Below are 25,274 nucleotides of genomic sequence, written 5' to 3' on the forward strand. Positions count from 1 at the left end.
CTTTTGGAGAAATGAGGCAAAGGCTGCGCTTCAATCTGAGGACGCGTGCCCTAGCTAGCACACCTAACTAGTGTGCAGAATCTACACTTTGACTTTCAGGAGTTTTTCCCTTTGCAGATATATGTGGTTTCTTAGTCTCGAAGCGAAGCTGCTGTAGCTCCTTCACATAACGTTTACATATGTTTTAGGAGCAAGTTAAAAGCTAACAGGTCTCTGAGCAGCTGCATTTGAGCCTAAGGTCATCAGGGTCAAAGCCAACAGTCCACCAGAGGGGTATAAAGACCATTTTGTGAATGCGTATAAAAACAGATCAGCCATAACATTGACACCACCTTCTTGTTTCTACTTTGTAGCTCTGCAATTACAGACATTAGTCTATCTGTTGCTCTGCATACTTTGTTAGCCCCTCGTCACCCTGTTCTTCATTACCCCCATAGAGCAGGTATGATTTGGGTGGTGGTAATATGTATGTGATTGTGTGTAAGTGTCTGAGTGAGTGAAAGAATCATAAACACAACCAGAATCACGGATGTTTTGCGGCGGATTCTGAAGTTGTAAAGGAGCACACTGCTATTGCTGGCTGTCATCAAGTTTAATAAATTTGCAAAGAGCATAGAAAAAATTTATTACATACAGTAATGTGTAGACATGGCAATATTGGCCTGAGAACAACCCGTAGAAACTGGGAGAAACTTATAGAAGTTGTATAAACTGCCCAATCGTACCTCATTTGTTCAAAGTGTGCATTACACACATCTAGATACATCTGATTTCCATCTCATTATAAGCATGGGTTAATGACAACTAGAGTTCTTATCCATATTTTCCACATCCTCGTAACCAGTGATGAGGAAGTGTCCAACTTTGTAAAAGTGATATAATGTTCAAGGTGCAGAAGAATCCAGTCTCAATGTTCAGTTGGGGCCCGTGTTATATGAAGTGTCTGTAATAACTGTGTAATTACACAGTAACAATACATTTAGAAAGTAACTATTGGTGAAGTATGATTTTTACATTACAGTAGCATCTACATTTATATATCCATTTCTGGATTAATCCTGCAAGTATACTGTAATGTACACTGTAATCACCACTAGTTACACTTATTACACGTCATTAAAATGTAATTACACTGTTATTAATAACATGATGTAAAGCAGGGCCTCCTGTTCTGCCGAGGGTCAGAATTGGGTCGTGTAGTTTGCAGGGAAAAGGCCGATGTGTCCTCGTAACCGTCCTTTCCACCATGAGGGGTCAGAACGGTCCAGAACCTCAATGATGTCTCCAGAGTTAAAGCCCAGCTCGTCCTCCTCCTCAGCAGTGAAATCATACAGTGCTTTCACCTGGAGAGTTGGCCTCTGTAACACACACACACACACACACACACACACACACATATCAAACTTAAAAAAACATGTTTACACAGTCATACTGACAGATGGATATGTGTAAATGTGTGTGTGTGTGTGTACCGATGTTGCCAGTGTATCTGAGCTCCGTCTGGGAACAGGAGTGTTGCTGATTGGGCTGTTTCTGCCAGTGGAGCCCATGGTGTGAGCTCTCTCCTCCATACTCCCTCGTTTATTCTGACCACAGCAACAACACAGAATGACAATGACACATAAACAAACCTCATTAATCACTAATCAATGAATAAACACTGGGGGTCTTCAATTCCAGTCACAACCAAAGACTCAGTCTTGTCTATTTCCTTTTCACTATAAGAATTTCCAGTTGTTTTCCTGTAGATGTGTGTGTGTGTGTGTGTGTGTGTGTGTCAGTGTTCATTTTGGCAGCTGTTTTTGTTAGTTTTTGTTAGTTTAAGTCTAATTTCAGTCCATTGCAAAACAGCCCAGTAATAGGTTTTGCTATTTCTAGAGATATTGTTTATTACTAAAGTTTATGAACCATAGCTTATCAGTTTATCGTTTATAAACACATTAACATCCAGAATTATGGAAAGAACATGGCTAATTTTCCTTCAAATACATTAAGCATTAACGTAACGTTAACGTTTTAAGTTCAAAGTGCACTCCTGAAGGCGCTCGCAAACAGAGACTGAGACAAGAGTCGACTCCACACTGTGATTCATTGGCCAACACTTGCAATACAATACAAGCGAGTCCCAGATGCTTGAAGAATCAATTCTTTGGGAGTCGACTGCTCTTCATCTAAATCATTTACTGTGAATTTATGCTGTTGGTCTCAGTGAACAGAGACGCTGCAGCAGGACGGGGTGTTTCACCACAGTGTCTGCCCCATGATGGAGGACTGTGAGGAAGAAAGAGGGTTTGATGGACAGAAATGGAGATAGGGTTTGATAAGAGAGTCATTTTAGACCAAAATCTCGTCACACTCTTAAAGGAAAACACAGGTTCTTTCCAAAAGTCATGCAACATAGCAGCAGATACTGTGGGGTTTAAAATTATTTCAGAGGGTAGAACAAAGATCTCTAAGCAACAGCTTTGTCAACAGAGAGAGCAGTGGGAAAAGGCAACAAACCTCATTGCCCTGACAACAGCAAACACACAGAGCATTTACTTGTTTTAATTTCCTTGTGATTTTCTGATTCTGATTGACATTTCATCATAGCTCTCCTTTTCAGATGATTATTTTTATTTAGGTCATTTTTATGAACAAAATGAACACTGGTGTGTGTGTGTGTGTGTTACCTGCTGAGGGTAAGCTGGCTCTGTGGGCCTGCGGTGTCCCATTGAGGATGCGGGACCTCCATAGCCCACAGCTTGGGGTCTGTCCTCTGGGACACTCCCTCTTTTCATCTGAGATAGACAAAACAGACAAGAAATAACACATCTGGCCACTTTATTGGAAACCCATTCATCACTGGTCAGTTCTGGACAATTCAGAACACGATCGGTAGCGCTAGCTTGACTGAATGAGTTTAAAAGCGCTTACTGGCTGAGGAGCTGAGGGTCTGTAATCGTCTCGGCCGCCTCCGTCCCTCAGGTAAATCTCATTCTGTTTAGAGATAGACGTTGTCTTGTAGTAGTCCACCAGTTTGTTGAGAGAGGTGAACTTCTCTGTCCAAAGGTAATAGTGACCCTTGTTGTCCTTCATCACTTTGAAATGCTGAACGTCAAACTCATGTCTAAATGAAAGAGGAAGACAATGACCATGAACTCATTCAACCTGTTTATATTCATCAATCACATTTTACACATTTTATAATCGTCCTCCATTTTACAATTCAACCACTCAGTCCAAGAGTTACTACTAGTGTTCTCCTCAAATTCAATTTGGGATTAAAGTATTAGTATCACGTGTTATCAGAACTAGTCAATGGGGATCTGTTAGATGTTTATCTGAGGTACGATTCCACCAGAAAATATATCATTTGGATATTAACATTTAGAAATAATAATAACTAAATCCTGAAACAGATGGAAGACCTTGAAGAAAGATTCTGGTCAAAACAGGTTCATGGAGAATGAAAAATGAGCTCCATCCCTTTAAAACAGCCACACTGTTAATCTATTTTACCCGTTATCACCACCAGAGGGAGCTAAGTAGGTCTATTTTTCTCCAATGTATCTCTCTCTCTCGCTCTCTCTCTCTATGCCTTAATTTCTCCTAATCTCTCTCTTACTCACATTTTCATTTCTTTTTTCTCCTTTATATGTTCTGTTCATTTTTACATTCTTATTCTCCAATCTCCCTCTCTCTCTCTCTCTCTCTGATATGATGGTTGGATGATTTATGGGAACAGGGCTTGTACAAATCACTGTGATCTGAGAGCGGTTAGAGGGCAGATGTTGATGATGTAATATTAATTATTAATGGGACATTTCCGTATGCTAGGTACAGTGTGTGAGTGGGCGATCAAAACTGATAGAGAGAGAGAGATAGGTCACAGGGGAACTCTGGGGACTGTACACATTAAGAGAGAGAGAGAGAGAGAGAGAGAGAGAGAATGTTTAATAAAACTTGTAAGTATGTATATAAAACAAAACTAAACAAATCTAGGCTCATTTCTATGGCAATTTTATAGAATGTGTTTCATTTAAACTGGGATTATTTAACAGCTAATTGTCAAGCATGGGATTACCATCACCTGGGACTGAGGTTATTTATACAGCTCAATTTATAGCATGGGATTAACATATCTGCTATGAATTTTATATGGGTCTGTGGGATTATGGGATTAATGCATCCTAGAGTGAATACACCTGCGCAGGCTTGGACTAATCTCAGAGATTGCCAGTGCAAACCTGATGCTTCTGGACCCAGCCCTGAGGGCAGTGATGTTTCATAAGCCGGCAGTGTTCCCTGTTGACGTGCACTGACCTGACGGATATGGAGAACTCTCCGGGTGAACTCTGACTCCCACGGATCAGGAATGCTCCCACTTCCTTGGACATCAGAGTCTCCTCGGCTGCAGGGCGGGTGGCGGACTCCTGGAACCAGCTGAAAGAGACGGTGACCCTGAGGTGTTAGCAGTAGTCAGAATGGCTCTGACTCAGAGAGCAGTAGCTGAGCAGCTTGTCCACCACGGGTCAACATGAAGAACCAGAGCTTGATGTGTGCCTTTGTGTTTCCTACCACTGTGTAAAATAAGCTCCTTGGTGCCTTTATTATTATTACTGATCACTTTCATTCATAAAAGCACAATAAAAGTCATGGACTAATGACATTATTTATTCATGAGTTGCATTCATGTGATTTTTTTTATTTAATTTGTTTTGGGGTGCATTATTGGGTCCAGATTATCTGATATTTAATGTAAACAGAAATGAAAGTTGGATAAATTTATCACAACACTTGGAAGCACAGAAGCCCACGTGTTCCCAATCACAAGAAAAAAAAAAAAAACATTATAAACTGTTAGCCATATTAGCATTTTCATCATAGGATATAATGGAAAGCTCTTAGCCCATTAGACTCCAATGCCTAATTCTGAGTGAGTCTATCTCTCTCTCTCTCTTTAAATGGAGCCTCACAATGACTATTACAGCTGTAATTTTAAGGTAAAAATATGACATACTGTTACTTTAAGTTGAGGGTGGGGTGGCACACCTGATCTCAAAAACACCAGCAAAGGTAGGGTCTGGAGGATACGTTTGAATACCTCTTTGGCAAATTAACATTTCAGAGTATAGATTCTAAGCATGAACAAAAGCTCCAGCTCCAGCCCCCTTCCATCCCCATGCCCAACACCACCCACCAACCCCTGTTCGGACCCCACACTCACCTGTGCACCTGTCTGTCCACGTAGTTCTTAGGCACAAAGCCCTCGTGGCCGTGCATTTCAGCCTTATACCATTCATCCTGGGAGCCCAGGATCTGCAAGGAGACATGGCACAGTGAGACATGGTCTGGAAATCACGAGGGACAGTGGCAGGATGCAAGCACCCAGGAGCTTTAAGAGGGGCTTCATGGGCAAGCCCAGAGACCACAGCAAGCAGGGGTCTGACCTCAGGAACACAGGGGAAGACTGGGCTTATCCAGGATATGGTTTGGGAGCCAAGAAACTAGACTAGACATGGCAATGGGGAGTGGACGGAGCCACCCCCATGTGAAACAGCCCAAGTCTAGGCTCCACAGGGAGGTGACACTGTGACATGTGGAGCACTCTGGAGTTATCTGATGCTACATTCTTCAACATGACAGTTCTTCATAGACCAGGTTCTACATAGAACCATGTATAGTTAAAGAACCAGTTGCATTCTGAAAGAATTCTTTACATCATGAGAGGGTTCCTCGGTATTGTAAATGGTTCTGTCCAATCTTTTTGAAAAAATGGTTAATTGCCCATGACAGTGTTCCTCTACTGGCACATGCTTGCTTTCATAACCACAGCAGAACCTTTTTAATGCTGCTGTACAGAACTATTTAGAGCACATATTTTTCTTACATAGAACCAGGGTCTATACTGAGGAACCCTTGGAGAACCACCATAATGTACACTGAGGTTCTGATTATAACAGGGGTCTGATCCAAGTTTCATAGCAGTTCATAGATTCTAGATATCCAGCAGGCAAATATTAAGGTTCTAGATAAATATTTTGGCTAAAGTGATGCTATGTTTCATGGCAGTGTGACTACATGATCCAATAAGTGTTACGTATCATCAAACAGGGTTCCTCTTCTCTATAAATTGACTTTGTAACAACAGCAGAACCTTTTTATTTTCTTTTTTTTGGGCGCTGTAAAAGAAAAAATCTTTTACAACACATTTTTTATAGCAATCCGAAGAACATTTTCAGCATGCATATGGTTCTTTGAGTGATTGTGGTTCTACATAGAACCATAGCTGGTATTGGAAACCCTGAAGAACCATTGTATATTATAGAGCTTTACTGATTTTACTGGGTCTTGTTTTACTGCTCGCCACTTGCTTTCCTCTCATTGGTGCGAGCCAGAGCAGACATCCATCAGCAGGTACGGCATGTTTGGGCATGTTTCTCCTCCGAGTGTGTTGAGCTGTTCAGAGGCGCTGTGTTAGCAGTAGGAAAAGAAGCTGGGAGGAGGGTGGCTTCAAGCCTCTCTGAGGAACCTGACCCTCCACATGGTGTCACTGTGACCGTAGCTTACCTTTAGCGTGTCTCCTTTCCGGAAGCTCAGCTCGTCCTCGGCCGTTCCGTTGAAGTCGTACATTCCTCGCGCCTCCATGGCAACGGAGCTGGGGACTCTGGGGTGACCCAGATAGAGAAAGAAATACATACATGAGAAACTAAATGTAGGACCCAAAACCCCTCCCAAAAACACATAGGTTAACCTCAGCGATATGGCGGCTGATGGAGGTCAAACACCTGCGTGTGTGTATATGTGTGTCTGCAGTATGTGTGTTTGCAGTGTGTGTGTGAAGTTATTCAGCTGTGAGCACTAACCAAACATGGAGGCAATTTATTGACAGAGCTTCAGCTGTTAAAAGGCTGTTTGGGCTGAAGTATCAGCACTAACTGTAGGTTCTAGTTATTAAATTCACACTCTGAAGTACTGCCGAAGACCCTGAATGTGTCCCCCACCCCAACACCCAACCCCCCGCAATAAAACAACACCCAAAACACATAGTAAACTCAGCATTCTTTACTTACTGATGCTTGTTGGACACCTGCCAATGTGTGTGCAGTGTGTGTGTGTGTGTGTGTGGTCGTTCAGCTGTGAGCAATGGTTAAATTCTCCTTTTGGCTGAAATAACAGCACTAATGTAGGTTCTAGATATTAAACTGAAAATGTGCATGATACAGTCAGAAGTACTAGATAATTATAAAGGGTTCTTTAATATCAAGTATTTAAAGAGTTAAGTCCTCGACGTCTCATGGGGGACAAAAAATGACCCAAGTTTCATAGAATTGTAACTAAATGATCAAGTAAGATCTAGATAGTCTGCTGGGAAGTGTATGCTAGATAAAATAAGGTACTAGATAATTCTTCTGGGTAATGCAATGTTACCAATAGTTAAGGTGCTAGATCGTTATACTGATTAATATAATGCTAAGTTTCACAGAATTGTAAGTAAAATGATAAATTAATGAAGTTCTAGATATACAACATGTAAATATGTGCTACAAATATTGGTTCATTTAATGCTAGGTTTCAAAGCAGTGTAAGGAAATTATCAGTTAGGTTCTACATGGTGAGCAGGTAAATATCTGGTACAAACTTCAAGGCTCTAGATAATTATACTGGCTATAACTAAATGAACAAATTCAAGTTCTAGATATTTAGCAGATGTGTAAATGTTATTAAATTCTGGGTAGTGGATAATTATCTTGGGTAATATTTCAAGACACTTTACTTACACAATTACTTAAGTTCTAGATAATAATGTACACGTGAGTTACTGCACAGTTACTGTAGTTACTGTAGATGTAGTGTGTGGTTCTATAATGGACCAGTTAAGACCTAGTACTCAGATCCAGGCAGCATTAGGCCATGCCCTACAGCGTCGCTCAGTCCTGCTGAGGTTATAAAGTGTGTTACACACTGAGACTCTTGAACGAGGCAGAAAACTGCAACCAATCAGAGCAGAGCTCATTTGCATAGGCAACCACTGGTAACCAAAACACGCTGACCTCAGGGTTTGGGTCAGGTTAAGGCTAAATTACTCCGACCCCTGACCTCAGCTCTCTACAGTAAACGGGCTCAATGCCCTTCAAAATATAAAGGTGCCACAAAGTGTTCTTTGAGTGATGCCATAGAAGAACCACATTTGATCTTAAGGTTTTTTTTAACTCATTTAAATACTTTAGCAAAATGGTTCTTTATGGAATCAAAGTTGTTTTTTCTATGACATCACTGAAAGAACCTTTTTCAGCATTTTTATCTTTAAGATTGAAGATGGAGAACGTGTTCTTTAAGCACCTCCAGCTGAGGGAGATTTGCCTAAACACAGTCACTGGAGCATTTCAGCTCTACAGGAAACGGCATAGATTAGTGCTTCCTGTAACACACACACACACACACACACACACACACACACACACACACACACACACACACACACACACACACACACACACACACACACACGATCTGAGCTTGCACCCTTCCTTTATCAGGAAAACCAGAGGTTTAATGTCAGAATTGCAAAACGGCCGTTTATCGCTTTTTCACAAATTTACTCCAAAAAAAACCAAGTGGACGTTTAAGCTGAGGTCAGGATTTTTAAGCTGTCATCTTTAAGTATCTTTAAGTTGTGGTCAGTATCTGTGCTGATAAAATCTATTCAGAGCTGAGGAACCACATAAATGTATTTTATTTATAAAACCACCTTAAATATTACTCCGACCGATTTGACATGGTGTTGAAATGATCTGGATGGTGTCCTTCAGCTGGACTACATTTTTATAGGATGAGGGAATTTTTATTTGGTTCTGGGAGTTGTTGTCACTCATTGAAATTGTTTGGGCACTGGAAAAGACTCCACAAAAAAGCAAACTAAAAGAAAAACGGATCTCATTTTCTTAATTATTTTACTCTTTATTTTCGTCTCTCCTTTACGTTTGTCTTTAATTCAGAGCTGTTTTTTCTTTTCTGTACTTTTGGCGTATGTTTGGAGGAGCCCAGTAGGTGTGTTCACTCAGTGCTGATTAGCGCTGAGGAGTCTGGGAGTTGGAGTTCTGAGAGCTTGAGGCCCATGCTCTCCTACTGCACCACCTAGGCTCTACTGGGGTTTGTGTGGTGCCACCTGAATCCATAATGGAAGAGAAGCCTTATGCTCAGTTGATGTTGCAAAATAGCAGCACTACTACTACTAATACTACTACTAATAATAATAATAATAATAATAATTATGAAGATGATGATGGTGATGATAAATTATATGTATATCATTAGATTAAAAGATTAAATCAAAATGTTGATTTGGAAAATGCATGCCACCTTAAGCAGTATATGGTAAATATATGTGAATGAATGAATGAATGAATGAATACATTAACTGTATACTTTAAGACATCTGCCCTATGTTTATGTTTAATGGAACAATAGCAATGCCCCATATTTGCATATTGTTGCAATACATATATCTCCAAAATAGCCACTTTAAAGGAGATTGAAAAAACCTTTTCAATGTTCAATGCAAATCAATGTAAAACAATTTCATTCCACATTATTTTGGAGCATTTCTATTGGTCCATTCATGATGAAATGTTAAAGAAAGAATAGCTTCTCTGTTCAAATTATGTAACAATAAACTAAGAACTGACAAAAATGGATCTATGTTTTCCACTGCACAGCGTCGATATTGACGTCCCCTTTGGGGTTTGCGAACACACCTTGTCCATCACAGTTCAAGTCTTTGGATGTTGCTATGAATATCTTTGTGATAACACCACACACAAACATGGGTCAGATGCTCCCTGAATCTGTGGAGTCTGCCTTGTCCACTCCATCCCACCTCCAGGTCCCACTCCCCACATCTCAGGAGTTATGAGCCTATGAAGTGCACGGGGTCAATCTGACCAATGGTCTACAACCATCCCCTGGAATACAAATGCTTTCTAAGCACAGGTCACAGTAACACAAACTCCATTAGGAACAGAGAGCTTACGGCTGGGGTGTTGTTTTCTGGTGGAAGAACGTGGACAGGAGAGGGTCAGTGTGTCCTGCTGTCCGTCATAACTCGACCTTTAAAAAAGAAGAGTAAAAACACACCGTTACAAACTGGACACGGGGCAAACAAGGGCTCCCAAAACTGTCCAGACATCTGAGGTTTGAGTGTGTTTCTGACTGTTTCCTTTGCAGACCTCTGGGAGGCTGTGTCCAGATTTGTATTTGTACACTTCTGAGCTCCTGATTCCACCAATGAACACAAGCCCAAACTCCAGACTTTGAGGTGTCCAAGAGCCTTTAATATGTCTGTTACGCTTAATTTAACTCACGTTTAGTCAGTGTTAACCAGCAGTGAGGACAAAGTCCACCAGCTAATCACCATGTCCCTCTAACCCCAGTGACAGTTAGAGTGAGAAAGAGGTCATGTCACGCTCTGTAGAAAGGACACAGGATGAATCTCATTTAAATACAGGGTGGTCATTTCTATGGATACACCTTAATAAAATGGGAATGGTTGGTGATATTAACTTCCTGTTTGTGGCACATTAGTATATGGGAGGGGGGGAAACTTTTCAAGATGGGTGGTGACCATGGTGGCCATTTTGAAGTCGGCCATTTTGGATCTTTAACATAAAGTTACGTTAAAACCAAGCACACCATTGTTTTTCTTGTGAAATTCCCAATAAGTTTGATGTGTCACATGACTCTCTTCCCTTTGAAAAAACAAAAGTTGGATCCAAAATGGCCGCCATGGTCACCACCCATCTTGAAAAGTTTTCCCCCTCCCATATACTAATGTGCCACAAACAGGAAGTTAATATCACCAACCATTCCCATTTTATTAAGGTGTATCCATATAAATGGCCCACCCTGTACATTCTGTTACTAAATTACAAGACTGGCCTTGGGTCTGTTTGTACTTTGCGAAAACACCTCAACCTAGACGGGCTTCTAATATGATACACCCCAGCGTTTCCATCCACTGATTCTTCAGTCACATTTCCACACACAATGAAGCAGCCGTCATACTAACACATGGCACTTGGATGTGTCAGACATTCTCATTGAACCTCTATTAAAGGGGACGTATTTAACCCTCTGTGAAACAGCCCTGTTCAGAACGGCCAGTTTCAGCGCCTGTTCCTTTAACCCTTTAACTCCTGAAAGAACACCTTGTCTTCTCAGCTTTATAACTCTGGAGTACCTGAACACATCTGTGTAATTCACATATCGTATAGCACTCTTATCACGATGTGGTAAAGCCTTTTGGAGTAATCCAGTGTGAAAAAAAAACACCTAAAATATAGGCTCTGCTCCTCCTTCAAAAGGCATGTTTAATTCTGCTACAATTCCCTTTTTATTCTCTCAAACACATATTTTTACTTCCAGTTTTATTTTGAGTCAGTCTGACATCAACACTTGCTATTTCCTGGGCTGAAAAAAAGTCTCTCTCTCTCTAAATATATATATATATATATATATATATATATATATATATATATATATATATATATATATATATATATATATATATATATACACACACACACACACATTACTTTGTTTGTCCTACCAGTGTTTTCTAAAGTATGTGTAGGAGGTTTCACATCAAATAATATTGAATTAGATCACTAAATATAAACTGAAAAGCTTAAATAATTTTTCACTGCGTGTATTCTTCATTTCATCATATTTTGGAAAGATTCTTATAATTATTGTCATTATAAGCATCTGAATATATATATCTCCAGTGTACCAGAACTGTTTTTATTGTTGTGACTGTCAGAGTTCTATCAGTAATGGATTCCAGAGCTGAGAATGTCAAGAAAAATAAGTCTGTCTGATGCTACTCATTTATTTTATCACAGTAATATGTCATATAATAAACTGTTATCAAAAATGCTTTTTTTTTTTCTTCTTACAGACGTCCCAGTCTAACGGGTTATGAAAATATATCTGTTGTGAGTTTTAAAGGCTGTACATTCAAATATATGTGAAAAAAAAATGGGTTAAAATTTGGTCAAAACGTGACCTTTTTTTTGAAGAAAACAGCAAATATCAGTTAGCATTTAAACCTCAAATAATTACAGTTTCGAGTAGCCAAAGGTCTTTAGAAAATACAGCATATGGAACATGGCTCTCTCATATAATCACTGACAAAAAAAACAAACAAACAAAAAAAAGAATAAACAAAAAGTTTATATATAATATAAACATTAGCGTTGGGCTAATGTAAACGGATAGATTTATCTCATACACAGATTTCCTCCTTGCTGGAGAGAGTCTTTCACAACACTCAGAAGCACAGAAGCCCACTGTGTCTTGCGCCATGAGGTAAAGGACCTATTATTACACAATAAAGAGAAACTGTCTGTTATCTTCTGTTAGCCACATTAGCATTTTTGTCATAGGATCTAATCGAAAACTGTTAGTCCTTTAGATTCTGCTCTTATGACCGAATATGTATGAGTTATGCATGCACATATACAAGATTCAATGATCATCTATTTTGACTTTGTATTCCTGTCTCATTCGTTTCCTTGTTTACTACATCTTTAGTATATTAAAAAAAGAATTTAAGTCAGCAACAAGGTTCGTTTTCCATGTCAAATTGGTGTCTCTTTAGTGCAGCATTATTCGTTTCATTGCCTGTTGTGTGCACTATGTAGGGACAAACATATAAACAGAATAGAATAAATATATAACAAAATAAATAGTTATTTATTTTAAAGTCTAAATGAGAATTAAGATTATTGACAGAAACAATGAAAAAAATTAAAAATCACATTTTTTTTGTTGAGCGATTGTACACGATAAGGCGTCTACTCAACACAGTAAGGGCAGTTACAAACCATGGACTGATGTTTAATGTAACTGCTGTGTGTGTGTGTGTGTGTGTGTGTGTGTGTGTGTGTATGCTATATGTGTGAACGCTAACTATTTCAAATTGGCACTGCTTACTTCTCACAGTCAACTATCTGATATTTATAAACCTGATGCCTTCACCAACACAAGAAGCTGAAATAACACTTTGAGAGATCTGCACGGCTCCGGAAGATCCTTTATCATTTAATAATCAGGTGCAGATTCTGAAAACCCACCTCAGCTCGACAGCACGAACACAGCTTTCATTTACCATGGAATAGAAATGTTCAAAGAGCTCAGAAAATGATACTGAAACCCTTCTGCCTGTTCGGTTTCACGCAGTAAGCTTTCTGTATTTAATTAAAGGGCCAATATGATGGAAAACAGACACGTAGTTATGGCAAAAGTGTAGGCTGTACATTTTAAATTGCACCATTCCCTACATTCATTCCCAAAACATGCATCTCCAAAGTGGTAGTGTCATAGGAGAGGGCACAAAAAACTTCTTAACTATTATTATATGCCAATTAAATACTTTTGGAACTTTCATAATTGTCCACTGTGCACTAGAACATATTCTATTAAATATATTAAGCTGTTTGTTTATTTAAAAGGGCCATAACAATACTTTGTTAAAGCAAATTTGTGCATTTCAAAGAGCCATCTTACACTCGACGGTCACTGGATTGGAACTCTACACTCACTGTCCATTTCATCAGCTCTGCTGACCACACAGGAACAATTTGTAGTTCTACAGTTACAGACTGTATTCTACCTGTTCCTCTGCATACTTTCATATCCCGGTTTCACCCTGCTCTTCAACGGACAGGACCCCCACGGAGCAGGTACTGTCTCTGATGAGCTACTGTCTCTGACTTTGCATCTATGGTTCTACAAGGGTTCTTTAGTAAAGAAATGATGCACAAAGTTCTTCAAGTATTTAGGGTTCTATATAGGACAGTTTCCTTACTTAAGAACCCTTGTAGAAGTGTGTGGAGGTTGGAGTGTCTGGTAGAGTGGACAGTGAGGAGACACAGTGTTTAAAATCTCAAACCAACACAACAAACACTAACTGAGAATGATCCACAACAATCATACCTGGGGAGTGGGTCCTGACCATAATATTCATTCCATTCAGTGGTAACACTTTATTTGAATACTCTACTTTTAGACATTTTTTTCAAAAAACAGTCTAAACTGTTGAACACAAGAAATCTGAATATGAAAAATGATCTACGGAGTGTGTATAGACTCCAGAGTGTTTACTTACTCGGGTCCAATTATGTTGTAATGGCAAGCACCTATCAGCAGGGCATTAAACCAAATATCAAGGAACTGTCAAGAAACATGTCAGTAAACCCTTGTTTCATATGTGGTACATATGTGGTAGATTTTCTGATTCTGCTCCGCATCTGACGTCAAGTTCAGAGACTTTAGAACTGTCCCACCCCCTCATCTAAGTCTGTCCAATCAGAGCGCTGGACCCGTGTTTACTTGCGGCTGCTAAGAAATAATGACAAATAAACACTTGGTAAAAATGAAGAAGAAATGGAACCAAGCGAAAACAGCTAAAAACAGCTTCCTCCTCGCTCCTCACTGCTGTGCGCTCAGGGTCGGGGTAAACAACGAGCGGCTCATTATCATTTAAAAGATCTGGTGCTGAATAGCGGCCATTCATGAACAGGGGGGGAGAACGCTGCTGTGGTGATGTTGGGGTTCTGACCACAGCTGGTTACGGATGTTTCATTAAGACCCCAGACAGATGTGTAAACGCTGTCTGAATCTGATTGGCTGAAACGCTCCTGATGACCTCAGCATGGACGGTTTTGGCCTGTAAAGTTATATATTTAATAAAACAGAAATGCAAACTGACATTTCTAAATGGGATAACTTCTGCTTTCGTTCAGAGGGAGCTGAGTAATCCACCCTCACATCTCACATCATCACGGCCAGGGGTCCGGGTCTGGGGTCTCTCAAACTAGTTGCGTAAGCTCTAACTGATTAGGAGTGATTAGATGTTTAATGCTGATATGCAAGTCATGCTGATGTGACACATACACACACACACACATGTATATTTATGCAACTTGAACACTACCACACACTAAAAATATATGTGACACTGGTGAATATGTGACTCATATGCAAATGAGTTCATCGACCAATCACTGCTGCAGATGAGCCTCTGTTAGCATTTGAATGACCCGAGGTGTATGTGTAAACGCAAATTACTCTCAAATATAACCCTGCTCAGCGCTGGATGAGTCTGAGAATGACAGGGTGAGTGTGTGAAACTGTCCACAGTTGAGTGTGAGTAAAAGTGGGAATGTGTGAGTGTGTGATATCATCCGATGGACTGGAGTCCTGTGAAGGGTGTGTGTCTATTTGTGCTCAGTGATTCCCGGATGGCTCCAGAGCCACCACAACACCGAACTGAATGATGTGGTTACAGAATGTGAATGAATGAATGAATGCTCGTCAGTGCACATCTACAAATGTAGCTTCAGTATCATGAATTAATTATACAAACGTATTTATGTTTTCTTATTATTCACTAATTTATTAAGCCTGGGTTATGCTATTTTTATTATAAAGTATTTAAAAACTGCATCGTTCATGGAGTTAGGGCTGCTGATAGACTTCTGGGTTTGGAGAACTGGGTTGTTCTGTTCCTAAGAGCAGAAAAGAGACGCTGCCTTTATCATCATGTGTTTTATTTTTATTTGTTTTGCATTTTATCTTGTAGCCTGTAATAAATACACAATAAAAGTCCTGGACGAATGAGATGACTGACTGTTTTATACAGACGGCGGTGTAGTTAATATGCTGATCAGTTGTTTTAATAGCGGGAGGTGGTAAAGGGGGTTAATCTGTGTTTAACATCAGGAACAGGCTTCGGGAGCAAACCGAATACGTCAGAATCGAAGTGTTTGTGAATTGCCGATGTTAGCAATGTTTTGCCGATGTTTAGTTATTGATAATAAAAGGCTGCGTTGATCAAAACTGGAATCAAAAGGCGAAAAAAAAACAGAAATTAGCAAATTCTCATATCAAATTGTACATGATACAACCAAAATAAATGGAATTATTTCCCATATACGATTGTAAATGTTTTTTATCACGTCAAATAAATATATAAAACCATTTGTACAAAAGTAAATAGTGGAAGCATCTAGTAACTATTGTGATTCATGCATGAACAGTGAACAGAAAACTGTTATAGAAAATATATTTCAATGAAACCTTTTCTGAGAAAACCAGGGATACATCATGGTTCCTTTCTGTCAGAAGACAGAAGAGAAACGAAGTGGCTACGTTAAAACTCCTCGATGCCCGATCCCAAGCGACACAGATGAGGAAACTCTAGAACACGTTTTGTACGAACGCCACAGATCTAAACTCGTTTGGGATTTTAATGAAAAAGTAAAAAAAAAGTGGAATATTCACTGAAAATAAACAAAAACAAAATGAGCTGCTTCATTTTCTGTATTGAAAAGGAATGTGAATGATGTAAAACAAGCTGCAGAGTGAGGATTGAGCAGCTCTTTGTCTTAAGGAACTGTTTAAAAAAAAAAAAAAAAAAAAAGGGACTTTCTTGAATAGCTGTGTTCAGGGGTCTGTGTGTATTTATGTGTCTTAAGGGTGTGAAAAAATAGATGTAGGCACTTTATTTATTGTACAATTTGTTGTCTAACGTCTTATTGCAATGCTTTCAGTGATAAAAACTGTGCTTTAAGTATAAAAAGTAATGTAGGTCTCCAGACAAAAACGTGAGAACCTCTCACTCACAACTACTTTAACGCTCATTCACCGCTGACACCGGTGCAGACACAGCGTGTATATTCTCTATAGAACCACATGAAGTGAAATGGGTCATGCTCAATGTCAAGTGGCGGCTCTATGCAGTAGCTTCAGGATCCAGAGCTAATCGTCTGACGTCAGTGGCTGACTGTACTGCTGTTCAAATGACTGAATGCCACCAAACCTTCACGGCAGTGTTCCTACATCTGTTGTAAATCATTTCCAGAATAGTAAAAACAGCTATCGCCACAGAAGAGGAACAAAATCCTGATTGGTTTCTTTCATTTCAGGAGAAATGTTGGACAGAGAAACCTCACAAAGCCGTATGGTGTCATTATAAACATATCATTGTCGGAGTATCGCTTTTCCTGCAGAAGCTATTTTAATATCACACACAAATGGAAATCAAAATACAAACAATGCCATTAAGCTGGTAGGCTATATTAATATCTCATATGCAAACCCGGTGCAGAAGGCAAAGGTCAGTGGCTCTGTTAGGACAATGATTTAAAGAGTGACATGCAAACCACAGCAGATGAGTATCTTTACAGCTGTCTATGGGAAATTATTAATATGCTAAACAGCAGTTCTGAACACTCAAACCGAACGCGGGTTAATTACACAGCTACCTACACAGTCAGTATCAACAAATCTATAGGATACCGTTGTTAAAGATCACCCTCTGACCCCCTGGTGTCAGCGATTAAACCTCAGTTCTGTTCATAAGAATTTTACGTTTACTGTCATTCTCTGAAGTGTCTTAGCTTTAACTCTAGACATTCAGTACACACGGATCTTAGGGCTGGACAATTATCCAATATCAATATAAATCGCGATATATACAATGTTTCAAAAAAAAAAAAATTAAAAAAGGTTTGTAAAAAAAAATTTAAATCAGAAAAAAATATGATAAAGGACTGGCAGCTGTGGTTGCCAGATTTTCAGTTAAATATACGCTCACGTTATTGGCAATCATAAACTTTACAGTTTACAGTACTTTTCTGTTAAAAAACAGATATCCACTGTAAAAAAGCCATAGTACTTACATAAAAATAACAAAGAAACATTGTTTTGCCATAAAATGAACATGTAAATTGTGTGACAAATGAGAGAATGGAGACTGAGACGTAGCCATATTTTGATAGAGTCAAACCACATCCTATATTCAGCCCTTAAAAGGAGGTATTGCTAAAAGGACCAAAGAAATGTGCAGTATCTGGGTGCCACACTCCAGCACTCGGAACACAGGTGAACTTTCCTGACCAACACACATCTCGTCACGACACACACAGACACACACAGACACACACACAAAATAATCACCCCAACGCAGCCCAAAATCAAAATGTCTCAAAGACAGAAAAAAAACAGAGAAACTCTGAAAATCACAGAAAATATGGCAAAGCAAGGCATGCTGGGAGCTCCCTAATGAGTCTCAGCTCCTCCTAGTACTTGCACACTTGTACCACCCCTAATGCTCTGTGCGTTTAACAGTGAAATAATGTATTTTTTTAACCTTTTTAGAGTTTACAGTCATTTACTGTCATGGTTTTACAGTTTTCCACCGTAAAATTCACAGACAATTTTTACACTGTATGTTTTTTACATTTTCAATACTTCCATATAAATATATTTACAGGACACCGTCAGTAAACTGCACTTGATTTTCAAGTTAGTTTGAAAATGTTACAATTGACAAAGTCAAGAGGTTTTTTGTTTGATGGTGATGTCATAAATTTTGGCCATTTTCTGTGGCTTTTTTTAATTGTTCGTATCAATATCGGAACTATATCGCATTGAAATTAAGACATAAATTGTGATATACATTTTTGGCAATATCGTCCAGCTCTAATGGATCTATAAATATGCAATTAGTCCGCTCCCAACCATTGAGATGAAGGGATTGGCTCTTTAGGTGTGTGAGGTAGGAAACCCCGTCTGTTTCAATCCATGTTTCTGAGACATAAAGTTACAAAGTTAAACCACGTGGCATGACAACTTATTCTCTCAGGATACACCTTCTAATATATGCACCACACATACACACACATATGCTAACATAACATGCCACACACATGCTAACAGATTAAATACCACCACACACACACTAACAAGACTAAACACCATTTTACACACATGCCAACAAGACTAAACGCCACCACACACACTAACAAAACATTAGATTCATACTGAACACACAACAAATCATAAATACACATGCTATTGGAATTAAATGCTTCTACAGTCAAAATCCATATACATTTAATTCAAATTAATTGTAATATTATATCCTGCACTGTGTGTAATTTTCTGTAAGCCTCTTATTTGTCTTCCTGCCACGTAAAAATGAATATCTGTATTTAAGAACTGTCCTGTCAAGAAACAATAGTCATTTATTACAAATCTCAAAAATTTTACTGAACACCAAGAGGACCCCCGGCTACTCCAGTGATATTGTTTTGTATCTTAAGAAAAGAAGAATACTAATGCCGCCCAAGTAGAGTGTGCGGATGGAGGCCACTCCTGGCAGAGGCGCTGCGTGACTGACCCCCTGTTGCTGCTGAAAACTGCATGTGAACCTACAGTGGCCCCAATGACAAACTCATTTAGCTACACGTGTCCCCTGGGCTGGTGTTTACGTGGCCCTCATTTATTGAGCAGCGTCCATCACCAGGGGAGTGGTCCAATTAATTGAGGACATGGCCCAGATTTAATAATGTTATCTGAGTGATACTTAGTTAATAATAATAAAGAGGGAATTGTAACAAAACATGGGAATGTACCATAACAATAAATAAATAAATAAATAAAATAATGTGGATGTACATATTTTGGGGCCTATTGTGGCCCTTATACAGCTATGACTTATAGATATGCCCTGGAACACACAACATCATTTTTACTATTGTTATTTTAATCTAGGATTCCCCACCAATAGTTTAACAATAACAAATTAAACTATGTTGTGTTTTAAAACGCAAGATTCAGAGAGGTACTGGCAACCCAGACCCATATCATGACCTTATTGCCATTTGCCTGTATTACAAATCAGGTTTAACACAGTTCCACATGCTCCAGCACACGTCGCCATGACACACCAAGCAGTTCATAAGCTAGAACCATGGTTCCACCACCTGGGTTCTAGATAAACCCCCTACAGTGAGAGTTGATGAGGTTCTTACCATAGAATGAAATTGACATCATCTGCTGAGACACAGCCAAGAAAAAAAAATCTCAAGTGGCATAAGGGCAGCGAAAGGGGACAGTTATCAAATATCACCATCAGTGGAGACCACTTCCCCTGTCTACACTTGAAGTCTACGGAGTGTGGCAAAAGTTGGCACCTCCTCCAGTTTGAAACGGCATGTCTTTTCAAAGTCAAATGAAGTGGGTAAGCACTGACTTGAAGAAAACAGTGATGTGGAGGTTGTGTTACTCTGTTTGTTTAAGGTGTTCACCCAAACAAATGGACAGAACCGGTGCTCTGAAATGAACTGAGTCCCTGTGGAGGAAGAGTCAACCACCTTCAGCTCAGAAAATCAGACGAAAAGCCTTGCCGATTGACACGAGGTGCGCACACACGTTTAAAAAGGTAAAACAGTCCCAAGACAACGTTGAATTGAGCTCTTTATAGAGTTTTAAGGGGAACTATGCCCGGAGGAGTGACGTCAGCAGCCGGAGCGATATTATTCCAGCCCTGAGGTCAGTTTACACTTCTCCTGACAAAAGTTTGAACACGCGAGAGGAAGAAATAAACAGTATTTACCCTCATCCAGCGGCTTCCTCCCTCTGTGACCAGCGCCAGGTTAAAAACTGCAGCCCTCAACCACCACCCACTAAGCGCCTTCCATCAACCCCGCCCCTTTCCCAGCCAGCCCCGCCCCCCTCTGTCGCTGATTGGCTAGATTTTGGCACTCACCGTCTAGAGGTGTATTTACGTATCCTTAGATGGTGCAGTAAGATCAAAGCACCGAGAGAATAAAAAATAATAATATTAATATTGTCAATATTTGTAACAAATTGTAATATTTTTACATTTTTAAGAATATTAAAAAAAAAAAAAAACAGGTTTAAAAGATCCCCAACTCAAGTCTTACACCTTCTAATCTGACATAAGATCAAAACCGAGATATTAGTCAGGGCTCTTTGATGTGATAATAAAAACAAACTTTCTGTTTCAATATTAAATATATATATATATATAAGTTTAATTAGTACACACCCAGCTCCTGGGGTGATTGGGGTTAGGTGACTCACTCAAAGGCACGTTTGCCGTGAATGTTGAGGGAGGAGACTGTGCTGTTTTTGCTCCCACCCCCAAGCTGGTCTAATAGGAATAGAGTAGAGGGACACTCATATTGGTATCCTCCCCACCCCCCACAACACACACCTCCAACGTCAGGTGATACAGATGTTTTAGGCGGAGTTTAAGTCCTTCCAAGGTGACCAGAGTGGGGTCTGTGGCACAGAGGTAAGGGAAGGTAAAGGGAAAAACAGAGAAAACAAGGACGGAGAAGAAAGAGAACAGAGCGAAAACGGCTAAAACCAGAGCTTCCTCCTCGCTCCTCACTGCTGTGCGCTCGGGGTCGGGGTGAACAGCGAGCGGCTCATTATCATTTAAAGGAACAGGTGCTGAAAGCGGCCGTTCTGTTTGGGCCAAAGCGAGTCACAGTTGTTTTGTTAAGATCCCTTGTGGGAAAAGGTGGGTTTAAGACGTCCACTTTAACCCTTGCAGGCCTGGAATGATCTCCTCGGTATGGGGGATGATATTTTCACTTCTCCTGAAGTGTATTGGAAAATAAAGGGAAGTACTTCACATTTATATTTGGTCTCTCGTTCCCTGTGTAGTCTGTGGTGGTGTGAAGTCACTTTCAGATTCTGTTCCTGTATCGTAAAATTCTGGAGGATCTTCTGGAAGCTTCTCAGTGCTTAAAGCAACACTAGACAGTATTTGTACATTAAAGTTACAGCTTCAAAATCATTGTGATGCTCCACTCACCTGTAAAAAGGAAAACAGAGTGTCGTTGTTTTTTGCTACTGCAGACTTAGCACTTCAGAAACTGTACTATGTAGCTTTTGGACCAAGTAACAGCCTTAATTTTAATGCCAAGACTTGACTTGCAGCATGAGCTGAGGTGTTGTGAGTTGCAGAATGTGTGTGTGTCTGTGTGTGTGTATGTTTTGCCCTTCAGCAGATGCAAAGTGTGCAACAGGAAATCACGAAACTCTAAACTTCAGTCACTGGAAGTTTGTGGTTTTCTCTCTCGCTCTCTCTTGCTCACTCTCTCTCTCTCTCTCTCTCTCTCTCTCTCTCTCTCTCTCTCTCTCTCTCTCTCTCTCTCTAACACACACACACACACACCCTATCACACACTCTATCTCATACACACCCAATTGAAGCACATTTTGCTGCTCAGTACACTCTTGCTCAGCTGCAGAGCATTGGTTTGTGACTCTGACGTAAACAAACACTGTGAATCAAAACACCCCCCGACCCACCCCTCACCCCCCAACACACATCACTCATGAGACTCCATGAGACATAAACCCACAAATGTAAGGATTTTCTCATTTAAAACTATGATAAGAGTCAAGTTTTATATCGTTTTAATGCATCATAACAAGTATGAAATATCACTACACAGATATCTCTGAACGTAGCTAGTTCATGTTCAGTTCCACCTTAAATGTTGAATCAATTACATTCTAAAACCTGGCATTACTGCAACATTTAAGGCATTAACTAGAAGGTTTAAAAAAAAAAAAAAGCTAAAGTACAGCTGTATTAGAAAGTGTTACTCAGAAGAATTAGAAGTGGCTGATAACGTGATTGATGAATACTGCAGAAGGCACAAGACACCTTGAGTTTACCTTAAGTCCAGCTTATTTGAGAGTACCCCTAGTAACCAGGGAATGAAGCACTGCTCTTTTATGTGTTCTGATGAAGTACCAGGCTTTTGAAGGGCCGTCCTGTTATGTGGGGGAAGATTTAACCACTCCGTTGCAAGGATGACATTCAAAAACAAGAGTTAGAGGTAAAAACAAGAAACGGGGTTCACCCTTAAAGTTGGAACAGCAGCAGCCGGGCTAACCAGACAGTGGGTTGCAGCATAATATAAACCCTGAACAAGAGGGCATTTGTAGACATGATCATTTTGTGTTTATGTGCCTGGTGAAATGAACTATAAAGGTTAGTTATTATTATTTTCCTCTGGGTTAGAGTTTGAAATGTCCTGACCTAGATTACTTGCAACTGACCAATGCAGTTCACTCTACAACATAAGAATAAAGAAATATACAGGTTGAGGTCCTGTAACTGATCCCTGTTAGATCTGGAAGCCAGTGATCTAAAAACCCCACTACTAGACAACACTCAGTGGACACTGCAAAACCCTTATTGGTGGTCAACCAGAGACTGTGGGTCATTTGTTTGAAACCAAGTTCATGTTCTCCATCCTCTATCTGGTGAGATATTTTTGGCTGGTAAACCACACTTGACTTAGGAGTGACATGTGTGAAAGACTTGCTGTGTGTGCAATACTTGTAAAACTAACACATAGAGGCACACACAAATGTCAGTCTCACGGAGTACAGAGCTGTACAGAGAATGGTTCACCACCTCAGTCATGAGTCGTGGTCCTGTGGTGATCACTTGCTCTTAACTGCAGCTTAGGATCGGGACCCGTAACAAACGCGAAAGACCTGCGGAAAACTGTCCACATTACAACGCTTCCATCTGTGAGACACAATCAAGCTTCAGGTCTGAACTGAAGTGATCAGACTTTCCACTAGGAGAAGACCTTCTCAGCACAGCAGACACTGTGAACAGGAAATAGACACAAAAGAAGAAAAACAATTGGATTATGAAGTCTAAGAGTGGAATGTTGTGAGCGTTGTCATGGACAGAGGAGTGAAAATTTAAATAAATTGGGAATACATTTTGTGGAATTTCAAGAAGATAAAAGACAGTTCTAAGACTGAACTTTGGAAAGGTAGAAGTAGATTTAAAATATGGAAGTGAGTTTCTTGGAAAGAATGAAAAGAAGACATAATCATTTTTGGTAGTTTGTTCCTGTGACCTGTCCAAACCTCTAGGCCATTTTAAAATCCTGACCTGGAACCTGAAACCAAGGTCCGGATTTGAAGACCTACACATTGAAGAGTACACGTTGTGTTGCACATTTCCTGCACACTCTTCCTGATATTAGGGTAGTTTCTGATTTTCTGACTGAACTCCTCTATACCACATGGCTCTGCTTGCCACATGGGCGTATTGCTCATCAAATCAAGTCAAATTTATTTGTATAGCGCTTTTACAACTCTCTTGCTGTGGAGATGAAGTAAACAATCAGCTGCACAGCACCAAACAAAACCAGATTTGATATGATCTACTCTCTACTCATTGTCCAAATGCAAAGTGCTGGGAGCAGTTGCAAGTAGAACAAAGAAGACCACACTTTGCTGGTTCTGGTCTGTGTGCACCAGATTGTTTACTTTGTGAAGTATGTTTAATGTGTGTGTGATCAATTATTTTGATCATTTCACACCTCCTGTACAAACAGAGACTGGGATAACTACAAATAAATTCCTAATGAAATAGGGCCTATAATAGAGCCTTGAGGCACACCAGAAGTAAATATTGCCTGGAGAGTAGAAGAATCAGCCAGTACTTACAGAGAAGTTCTGAATTTGTTCATATCTGACTACAAGACCTTTCCCAAGTTTGCTACAATGTGTAGCAAACATAGTTCACCTTTTCTGGATGTACAGGTAAGACTGACTCATGCTCAACCCTAACCTTTAACAAAACCGTAAGCCAAAATGCCAGATCACAACTAAAATGATATTCTCCCACAACATGTTACACCACTGTTTCTGTAATTATTGTTTTTGGGTACATATCAGACATGTTGTGGGGATTTCCAAAACATACATAAAGTAATTAGTATATTACACTGATAATGAAATGAATGAAAAACAGGATTTTACAAAATGCCATATATGGAAAGAGTTTCTTATAAAATGTCCAATTAATGCACAGTAGATCTACAAGAGAAAGCAAGTCATTGGACATGATAGAAATAACTAAATACATCCTTCTAGGGCTTTCTAATATCTAACTGGCCATACCCCTGTGACCTGGAGTCAAAGAATGTCTGGTATCTGGGCTAAAGTATGGGTCAGTTTAATCTGTTATGAATGCAGCTGAGTGGACATATTTAAGTAATTGAAAATGAGACTTTGGAGCCATTGTTGTGTATAAATACTTATTAATACAAAAGTAAACAGTCTAAACAATGAAAAACAATAACCTAAAACCTCTGTAAAGACTCTTTACCACCCCCTCAAAACCCAGAGACACAGCACCTACCCTGGTGTTTATGGGTTTCCAAAGCAATCCAGGCCTTTGTTGTTTTGCAAGCCCCTTCTCCAGAAGCGTCCTTCCTCGTGTGTCACAGTTGTTGAGTCGTGTTTCCTGTCTCTGAGCCAAAAACGGCCTCGGAGTTGAAAAAGAGAAGTGAGAGTCAGAACAAGCATATCATTCAACTCATCTCTTTATCCAACATCAACTCAATCCAAGTTCGTGCCAC

At 39.7% G+C, this 25,274-nt stretch overlaps 1 protein-coding gene across 2 annotated transcripts; it reads right to left on the bottom strand.

Moving 5' to 3' along the window:
* Positions 1 to 582: 582 nt before the first annotated feature.
* On the bottom strand, positions 583 to 25,073 carry grap2a (GRB2 related adaptor protein 2a). 2 transcript variants are annotated; one of them, XM_066642183.1, is made up of 9 exons: positions 25,055 to 25,073; positions 10,016 to 10,092; positions 6,553 to 6,649; positions 5,210 to 5,301; positions 4,306 to 4,425; positions 2,917 to 3,109; positions 2,673 to 2,780; positions 1,473 to 1,586; positions 583 to 1,358 (listed from the first exon to the last, which is right to left on the bottom strand). In XM_066642183.1, exons 3-9 carry the CDS (start codon positions 6,628 to 6,630, stop codon positions 1,182 to 1,184), a joined length of 882 nt encoding a protein of 293 aa, XP_066498280.1. In that variant the 5' UTR covers positions 6,631 to 6,649; positions 10,016 to 10,092; positions 25,055 to 25,073; the 3' UTR covers positions 583 to 1,181. The 2 variants fall into 2 exon arrangements, with proteins under 2 accessions (XP_066498280.1, XP_066498279.1); XM_066642182.1 differs by lacking the exon at positions 25,055 to 25,073 and adding an exon at positions 20,450 to 20,511.
* Between the last annotated feature and the right edge of the window lie 201 nt (positions 25,074 to 25,274).

The sequence above is a fragment of the Hoplias malabaricus genome, chromosome 13 (genome assembly GCF_029633855.1).
Source record: "Hoplias malabaricus isolate fHopMal1 chromosome 13, fHopMal1.hap1, whole genome shotgun sequence".
Classification (NCBI taxonomy): domain Eukaryota; kingdom Metazoa; phylum Chordata; class Actinopteri; order Characiformes; family Erythrinidae; genus Hoplias; species Hoplias malabaricus.